At 34.9% G+C, this 10266-nt stretch overlaps 1 protein-coding gene and 1 pseudogene across 9 annotated transcripts in view; both read right to left on the bottom strand.

The window, feature by feature from the left end:
* Window positions 1–10266, bottom strand: part of Stxbp5l (syntaxin binding protein 5-like) — a 369984-nt gene that overhangs the window by 118548 nt on the left and 241170 nt on the right. For all 9 annotated transcript variants that reach the window (XM_005386478.1, XM_005386477.1, XM_005386476.2 and 6 more), the window contains exon 18: window positions 9712–9837. In XM_005386478.1, the coding sequence (XP_005386535.1) occupies window positions 9712–9837 (126 nt within the window). The remainder of the gene's footprint in view (window positions 1–9711; window positions 9838–10266) is intronic.
* LOC102027323 lies at window positions 4119–5066 on the bottom strand (annotated as a pseudogene).

The raw sequence follows: 10266 nt of genomic DNA, 5'->3' as shown, positions 1-10266 counted from the left end.
TCCTTTGCATTCTATTGCATTCTTTTCCTCCTGTGTCCTGTATTTCTTCAAAACTTAGGTGAGCATCTTTGGACCTCCAGCTTTAACTCTACTATATTTGACCTCATTCATCACTTTATGCTATCCTCTACCCATCTTAACCCACCCATCCCCACAAAAGCCTAAAATTAGTAAAGGGAAAATCATTGCATACAAGTACATGGTAAGTTTGATTTTGTTATATAAATTTAAAGTTTGCTCCTGTGGTTGGAGGTAGCATGTTAATGATTACCATAGTTTATCAGTAGTCAAAATGTACTTGAAACTATTGTTATTACTAATTGCACTACTTTAGCCAAGGGTCATACATGTTATAATCAGTTTTTCTCACCTGTATGATTTTATTGTTTGGGGTCACAATTACCACCACAAGCCAGTATGAAAAGACTGAATGCTAAGCCAAATAGTAACTTTCCATCCTTTACAAATTGGGAAGGTAGGTTCTTAAGATAGCAATAAAGAACTACCTACATTTAGAGGACATTCCTGAAGAAGAGACATCTCCTTGGGAAGCCTCAATGCTAGTGATGAAGCTATCATAAAAAATCAGCAAGCATCAACATAGAAAACAAAATAAAATAAAAACAACAAAATACAAAATGACAAGGTGCAGAAGCAAAATGCAAGATCCCCAGCCCACCCAGGATAAGCCAAAACACAATGAGACAGACAAAATAGGAAGTCAAACACTAGAACTTTCTGAAATGATAGCAACAGAAGTGAAAAAACAAGTGGAAAATGCTATAGAGAAAATACTCTAAGGTACAAAAAGAAATGATGCTTAAAATTAAAGACATTAGAGAAGACACAGGCAAAAAAATATGTGAGCTTAGAAAAATAATAGAAACAGAAAATGGTCAACATAGGGAAGAAATGGAATCCATGAAACAGATCCAAACATAGAAAATGAAAGAAATGAAAACCTCCATTGACTGTATATGTAACAGACTGAAAAAAGGAGAGGACAGAATATCAGATCTTGAAGACAGAATTGCAACTAGTGATCATGAAAAGAAAGATATTAAAAATAGTAGCAGACCATGAAAAATCCCTACAACACCTATAAGATGATGCAAAGAAGAATAATGTAATATTGATTGGGGTTAAGGAGAAAGCTGGAGGCAGCACAAATGCCTTAAAAAACTCTTCACAGAAATAATGGCAAAAAAATTCCCAAGCATGGATAAAAAATTTGACATACAAATAAATGAAATATGCAGAACTCCAAACAGCTATCAGCAAAATAAAACTATGCCAAAACATAGAATAATTAAGATTCCAGAAATTGAGCACAAGAACAGAATATTAAAAGCTGTTAGAGAACAGAAAGAGATCACCTATAAAGGAAAGCCCATCAGAATCATGCTAGATTTCTCAATACAAACCCTGACATCAAGAAGATCTTGGAGTAAAGTATTTCAGATCAGATCAGGAATGTTCAGTGTGGTATGACCATAGACAAACAGTAAAGTATTTCAAGTCCTGAAAGAAAACAACTACCCAGATTGATGTACCTTGCAAAACTATCTTTCAAAATTAATAGAGAATGAAGATACTTCCATGACAAAGAACAACTGAGAAATTCATAACCACAAAACCAACCCTACAAAGAATGATGAAAGATATTTTAGACTGAGACAAAAATGACCACAACTGCAAGAAAAACAACAGAAAGAAACCACCAGGCATGGCAAGCAATTAAACAGAGGGGAAAAGCAGGGAATCTCCAGCAGGAAAATATCATGACAAAGATAAGCCAATACACATCAGTCATAGCCATCAATATAAAATGGCCACAATTCACCAATCAAAAGAAACAGATTGGCAGAGTAAATTAAGAAACAAGATGCAACAATATGCTGTATACAAGAAACACATTTAATTCAAAAAGAAATTTACAGACTGAAAATCAAAGGATGGAAAACATTCTTCCAAGCAACAGGAACCGAGAAAATGCAGGGATACCTATTCTTTTTGCAGACAAAGTGAACTTCAAACCAAGAAAGATCAAAAGAGGTAAAGAAGGTCACTGCACACTTGTTAGGAAAACATTTCAATAGGAAGACATAACAATCACAAATATGTATGCACCAAATATGGGAGTACCCAACTATATAATACATGGAAAATCAAATAACCAAAACACAACTGTAACAGGAAACCTTAATACCCCATTGTCACAAAGAGACAGATCAACTAGACAAAAAAATCAGCAGATAAATATCAGAACTAAAATAAACCTGTGAAAAAATGGACTTGGTAAATGTTTTCAGAGTGTTCCATCCAACATGATCAGAATACACATTCTCAGCTGCACATAGGATGTTCACTAAAATAGACCATATACTAGCCCAAAGAACACGCTTAAGTAAATGAAAATGAATTGAAATAATTCCATGCATATTATCTGAACATAGTGGAATGAAACTGGAGATTAATGTTGGAAGAATCCACAAAAACTTCATAAACACATGGAAATTAAATAACACCCTCCTAAATAATCAGTGGGTCACAGATGAAATTAAAGAAATTAAACAATATCTACAACTAAATGAGTAAGCAGATACAACATACCAGAACTTATGGCACACAATGAAAGCACAATTTTTTGAAATGAAAAAATGATGCACACAATGAAAGCACACAATTTTTCCTAAGAGAAAAATTTATAATGGGGAATTCTCACATCAGAAAAACAGAATGAGAAGAAATAAACAACCTAATGTGCACCTTAAGATTCTAGAGAAAGAAGAGCAAGACAAGCCCAAAACCCATACAAGGGAGGAAATTACGAAGATCAGAGCAGAAATTAATGCAATTGAGTGTAAGAAAATAATAGAAAGAATTACTGAACTGAAGAGCTGGTTCTTTGAAAGCATAAATAAAATTAATAAACCTTTAGCCAACCTTATCAAAAAAAGGAAAGAATCAGTTCATGCATTGAATTTGAAATCACTACAGATCCTGCAGAAATTCAAGTCATCAATATCTACTTCAAAAATCTTTACTCTCATAGGATGGAAAACACAGAAGAAATGGACAGATTCTTAGATATGTATTAATTATCAAAGCTGAATGAAGAAGATAAAATCCCAGTATCAGTTAATGAGATTGAAAGTGTAATTAAAAACTTACCAACAAAGAAAAGCCCAGGTCCTGATGGATTCACTGCTGAGTTCTACAAGAAATTTAGAGAAGATTTAATGCCAATACACCTGAAACTCTTTAATGAAATTGAAAGGGAAGCAACACTCCATAACTCATTCCTGGAAGCAAGTATTATCCTGATACCAAACCAGAGAAAGACAACCAATAAAGAGAACTATAGGCTAATCTCCCTAATGAACATAGATGCAAAAATATTCAATAAGATACTAACAGAATGCAGCAAAATCATCAAGAAATTTATATACCATGACTAAGTGGGATTCACCCAGGATTGCAGGGATGGTTCAACACATAGAAATCAATAAATGTAATACACCATATCAACAGAGCAAAAGACAAAAACCACATGATCATCTCAATAGATGCAGAAAAAGCTTTTGACGAAGTCCAACACTCATTCATGATAAAACCCTACAGAAAATATGAATAGATCATCTTTACCTCAATTTGATAAAATCCATCTATGACAAACCAACAGCCAACATCATACCAAATGGACAAAAACTGATAGCTTTCACTCTAAAGTCAGGACCAAGAAAAGGATGTCCACTATTACTATTCCTTTTCAATATAGCTCTGGGAACATTAGCCAGAATAGTTAGAGAAGGGAAAGAAATAAAATGAATAAGGATAGCAAAGAAAGAAGGCAAATTATCATTCATAGATTACATGATACTCTGCATGGAAGACTCAAAATCTCCACCTAAACACTTCTAGATTTTTTTTTTAAAGTTTCCTACTGAAACATTTTATTCTGTTTTTGTTGATACTCATGGGAAACAGCTCTGCCCATGATTCACTGTGGCCTGGACTCAACAACCCAACTTGTATTGGGGCCAATTCAAACCAAAGCCAAAATGAATTTTCTCAGGTCTGTTTAGTTGATACATGGCACTTCACTGGTGACTTTTTCATATTATCTTTAACAAGAACTCATAAGTAGCACTGATTATTCCCCAAGAGATAAGGGACCAGTGATAATTCAGATGGACTCCCCTGAAGAGATTTGTCAGCTTCCTGCCCTGTTCTAGTCAGATTAATTTGAAAACCTTGGAGAAAGATAGAAACTCCCCACCAATCTGAGACTGTATGCAAGTATTCACAACATTAACCGGAAAAAACAAGAACCCCAACATGGCACCCAATACCTCTGCAGATAAAGTTATTAACCAAATGAACACTGTGAGTTGTCACTGTAGGGAGATGCTCCTTAATGGGACCTCGAAGGCCAAAACAAAACAAAACAAAACAAAAAAAACTTTGCTGAATCCATTATGGAAAAGAATGGGCACCAAGGCTTGATAATAATCTTGGATTCCATGGCATTTCAATGCTCGGAAGGCCTGATAAGTGTTTGTAAATTTGTCACGATGCTTATGGTCTTGAAGAGATGTCTGAACTCTTTCCAATGAAGTGAAAATGGTTTCTGTTGTCCCTGCAAGTATTGCCACCACACCACAGGTTGCAAACTCTGGAGCACTCATGTGCTTATGGAGGAGGCAAAATAAATCCTCATACAGACCAAACATAAGTGCCAGGGTATTGTTTTCTGCATTAATGGAGGAAGGATTCCATGATACAAGTTTCAAAAATCGCTCCTCAACTGCAGTACTGCATCCCGAATTTTGATCCCATAAATCTGCTGCCAAAAGAGGACCTTCTGAACTGGAAATGTGATTGCTATATTGGTGAAGGCTGTACAGCATCCACACAAATAATCTTCATTTCACCAAAACTGGTAATGTGAGGTGATATGTCTTGTTTTGAAGAAGTTAGGATTGGTGGCCTCTTTTCATGAGCTTCTGAACCCATCATTTTGCTTCTGATCTTTACTGTTCATGAAGGATTTTTTAAACCTGTGACACCAGCTGATCCTTGCATTGTAGGGAATGACAGCTGCTTGCTAACTTTTTCAGTTTCTTCCATTGCTACTGTTATGTTAGATTCCGTCTTCTGGAGTCAATTTGGATACCTGGATTTCTGTGCTTCAGAAATGATACAGTTTGGGGTCATCCTACTATGCTGGGTTCCATGGAATTCTTTGAAAGTGAAGCAGGAGGAGGCTCCAAAGGGCCAGGTCATTACACATGTATTTCAAGGGATTCTGTTTCATAGATTACAGGCAGAGAAGCAGAAGGTAGGCATTGTGATCAGCTAGGTAGGTCCATGGCTGCAGGTGCCAGCCACATGCCCCATGCCTCCTGCCCGCAGGATGGCCCACAGCCAAGACTTCTAGATTTGATAACCAAAATTCAGTAGTGTAGCTGCATACAAAGTCAACACTCAAAAATCAATAGCATTCCTGCACACAACCAACCAACTCACTGAGAGAGAAATTAGGGAAACCACACCTTTCACAATAGCATCCACAAAAATGAAATACTTAGGAAAACAATCTAACAAAGGAAGTAAAAGGAGGTAGAAACCTTGAAGACACAGGTGTAGGTGGAGACTTCATGAACAAAACCCAAATTACATGGGAAATACTGCAAAGAATCAACAACTGAGATCTCATCTTATTAAAATCCACTTGCACATCAAAAGAAATCACCAACAGAGTGAATGTAAAACCCATGGATTGAGAAAAAATTTAGCCAACTGTCCCTCAGACAAAGAACTTATATCTAGAACAAAGAAACAATTGAAAAAATCAGACCCCCCCCCCAAACTTAAAGGCCCAATCCAAAACTGGGCATCTGATATGAAAACACACTTCTTAGATGAAGAAATACAGGTAGCAAATAAATATATAAAAAATGTTCAACACCAGTGGCCATTTGAGAGATGCAAATTAATACAATACTGAGATTCCATTTCACTCCAGAAAGAATGGCTGTCGTCAAGAAATGAACCGATAACAAGTGTTAGAGGGGCTGTGGGGGAAATGAACTCTTCTCCGTTGTTGATCAGAGTGTATACTGGTGTAACCTCTGTGGAAATCAGTGTGGAGATTCTTCAGAAAACTAGGATTAGAGGTCCCATTCGAGCCAGCAATTCCCCTTCTGGGTATTTTCCCAGAAGAACTGAAAACATCACATCACAGTGATATATGTGCACCCATGTTTATAGAAGCACAATATATAATAGCTAAATCTTTGAAAGAACCCAAATGCCCATCAACTGAGGAATGGATAAAAAAGATGTGGCATTCTGAATGTTGCAGTACTGAGGTATAAAGAAGAATGAATTTGAGACTTTTATAGGTAAATGGGTGCAACTTGAGACCATGTTCATAAGTGAAATAAATCAGTCTTGCATATGTAAACATCATATTGTCTCCCTAGTACAAGAACCTGAAAGAGTAAATAAAACCTAACATGTACAACAGATACTGGGAAATGGGAAGGAACTGTTCAAAAGGAAAGAGAAACTGAGATGGGGAAAGGAGAAAAGAAAGAAGGGGAAAGGAAAATTAAATACATATATATATATAGTTATATATATTTATATATGCATATAAGATAGTTAAGATAGCTATACTACTAATTTGTCTTAGTTCATTGAACAGAAAGGTCTGTGCTAATGGTGTTTCATCAATTTGTAATGCCTATATCTTGTAATCTGAGCAAATATTTTGAAGATAACAATAAACAATGTACTAATCATCGTTACTCTCTTGCTATCTTATTTTGAAATTTTGTATCATGGTTTTTCTCATTTAAATAAAAATTAAAAAATAAATAGATAACGCTGATAAAAATGTATGCACTGAATACTGTAGCACCCATCTTTATAAAACAAAACTGCTACAATTAATAGATCAAAAAAACAACTAACAAAATAAATGCCCACTAACATAGTAGGGCATTTTAACAACCCTTTCCCACAGTATAGATCAACTAAACAAAAAATCAAAGAAGAAATATTAGCTCTCAATCACATCCTTGAACATATGGATTTATTGCATATATACAGAGTATTTTACTTCTCCACAACAGGGTATACATTCTTTTCAGTAATATACAGCACTTTTTCAAAACAGATCTCATACCAGTCCACAGAACCTGCTTAAGTAAATAAAAGGAACAGAAATTACACCGTGTATACTATTAGATGACTGTGCAACGAAAACAGAAATCAATAACAGAAGAAATTTCAGAAAAGGATAAAGCTCCTAGAAAATTAACAACATACCCCTAAACAACCAATGGATCAGAGAAAAAATCAAAGAAGAATTTAAAATATTTCTGTAAGTTAATGACAATGATGATACAATTTACTGAAACCTCTGAAACACTATAAAAGTTCTAGGAAGAAAATTCATTGCAATCAATGCTTACATTAGGAAAACAGAGCAAGCTCAGAGACAGTCTTAACAGAAGTTGTAAGATACTTCAGAAACAGAAACAAACCAACCTAAAATGAAAAATGAGGAAAATTATAAAGATGAGAACACAAATAAATGAAATTGAGACTAAAAAATAGTAGAAAAATTCAATGAATTGAAGAGCTGCTTCTTTGCCAGAATAAATGAAATAGATCAGTCTCTTGCCAGACTTACCAAGAGAAAGTGTCAAAAGACATCAATGCAATTACAAATGAAAAAGGTGAAAGTACAACAGAATGTGCTGAAATAGAGAAGATAGTAACTACTCTCAAAAATTATATTCCAACAAATTAGTAAATTTTGAAAAAAACTACAGTACTCTGAAAAAGAGATTGAAGAGAACATCAGAAAAATTGAATGATATTCACTGCTCCTGAACACATAGCTATGTGTATAATCCAAAAGTAAACAGAGCATAATAGTTTGGCAAATTTCTCAGTCTGACCATTTTGCAAAGAAAGAAAAAGTGTATTTGAGAGAGAACCATTACTTGGGCTTGACATAGAGATTAGTATAGATAGGCAGAAAATAATGGAAGAATGATTCTAAAGGTACTTTGGAGATCAGTGGGTCTGCCACTACCATCACTGTCCCAGAGTCTCAAGGCTTAGGGAACAAATATGTTAGCTATGTGAACAAAACTCTGTCATAAGAGGGCCTCAGACACCAAAGAACTTACTCCTCTGTGCTTCCTCAAGGCTCTGCTCCCCATATTCTATACACATAGCTAACATAGTTGTACTAATTTCAAAGGATGGCCTTGAGGGTCTGGGGTAGGCAGAGAACTGGCCAAACAGGGCCACAAGAGAGCCTCCAATAGAGCAATGTCTATTAAAGCTATGAAGACTTCAAAATGGTAGATCCATCAGCATGTAATTTCAACCTGGGAGAGCCACAGGCAAGAGACATCAACCCATGAGAGCTATGGCATGGCATGTGCTCCACTCCACAAAACGATGGGAACAGGTCTGTCCAAAGGCTTGGGGTCTAATCCCTCTCTCATTTGTATAAAAGGCAGAACATAGAGTCAAAGATTATTATGCAGCTTTAAGATTTAACATTTTCATCTTGTGTTTTGTAGTTACTGAGGATCCATTATCGCTTTCAGAATGGGAATGTCTTACCCTATCACTGTATTTTAGAAACATATAACTTGTTTGAGTTCATACACTCACAGTTGGAGAGGAATTTTCCTCTGAATGAATCATACCTTGAGTCTCACCTGTATCTGATTTAGAAAAGATTTAAATGAACCTTGGTTCTTTAATTTTTGAGCTGATGTTAGATAGTGTTAACTTGTGGAGCTATTAAGATTGAATGAATATATTTTGCTTGTGAAAAGGACACAAATTTAGCATTCATTATGGTTTGACTTTTGTGTATTTTCAAAATTCATGTTTAAACCAAAGTCCCAAGGCGATGTTTTTAAAAGGTGGGGAATTTTCAAGGTGATTAGGTCATGAAATCTCCACCTTCATGAATAAGATCAGTGCCTCTTCTGTTTGATAAGCATGCAGCCAGAAGACATCATCTTTGAAGTAGAATGAACCCTTACTAATTACTGACTCCACTATTGGCTTGATTTTGGATGCCTGAGAAATATAAGTAATACATTTTTGTTGTTTATAAACTATGCACTCTAAATTGTTTTATTACAGTAGCCCCTGTATTTAATGTAAGTATATTAAAAACTTTCAAGGTAATAAAGAACAAGAGAGATTATGTAAACAAAAAAAGGAAGTTTTCAGAACCAAATGGAAGATTTGGAACTAAAAAGAAAATAACTAAAATTAAATTCCATTGTGTATCTACCATCAGAACAGACTCAGTTGAGGAGACTACTGATGACCTATAAAAGTCAAGGCAAAAGAAATTATCTAAAATGAAGCATAAGAAGAAAATACCTAGAAAATACAAAGTCAAGTAAACAAAAAAGTACAAATGTAGTAACATCGTAACATCAGATGTGGGAACACCATCCTATGTTTGACATCAAAACAGGACAAATAACTATAATTTAAGTTTAAATTATTATTTTTCTCATACTATTTTCAATAAAAAAATCCAAGTAAAGTCATCTTCTAATTTTTAGGACTTCAATTAAGTATTTGAAGACAAATATCTAACATTAAAAACTAGTAGTTAATACAAATCAGTAAGTAAGATTAATTACTTACATTCCATATGCTGAGCTTAGGGCAAGACTGGTAATCTGTTGGGGAGGTTCACCATCTACCCACAGCAACTGAATAACAAGTTCTGCTTGATATCCTGGGGGCATTCTCACTGGTCGTGTTTTAACACTAGAAAAAAGGAAAAAAAGTAGTTCAAACAAGCATGCTCATGCTTTTGGTCTTATGACGGCCTACAACTTGCCCTCTTTTACCTAATCTGACTTATGTTGAAATGTTACATGGAATTATTCTACAGAAATATGTGACAGTAGGCACTGGTACAGCATGCAGGTGAAGAGTGTCCTCTAGTTTCTCAAAATATACCAATACACTTTTTAAAGTAACTTTTTTAGTTAGTCAAGTCCATCATTTCAATTTTTCTTTATCACTTCCTTTTTTCTTTTTGAGGGCAGTATGTTAAATTTTTTATAATGCTATTATTCTTTCTTATGTTCTCCTATATATATATATATGTATGCACACACGTTATAAAGCTTAACAGTAAAAAGAATGATCACTTATCTTAAGAGATCAGTATTTCTAACACCTGAACTCTTG

The sequence above is a fragment of the Chinchilla lanigera genome, unplaced genomic scaffold (genome assembly GCF_000276665.1).
Source record: "Chinchilla lanigera isolate Chin_1 unplaced genomic scaffold, ChiLan1.0 scaffold00026, whole genome shotgun sequence".
NCBI lineage: Eukaryota > Metazoa > Chordata > Mammalia > Rodentia > Chinchillidae > Chinchilla > Chinchilla lanigera.
This window is presented reverse-complemented; position numbering and strand designations above follow the sequence as displayed.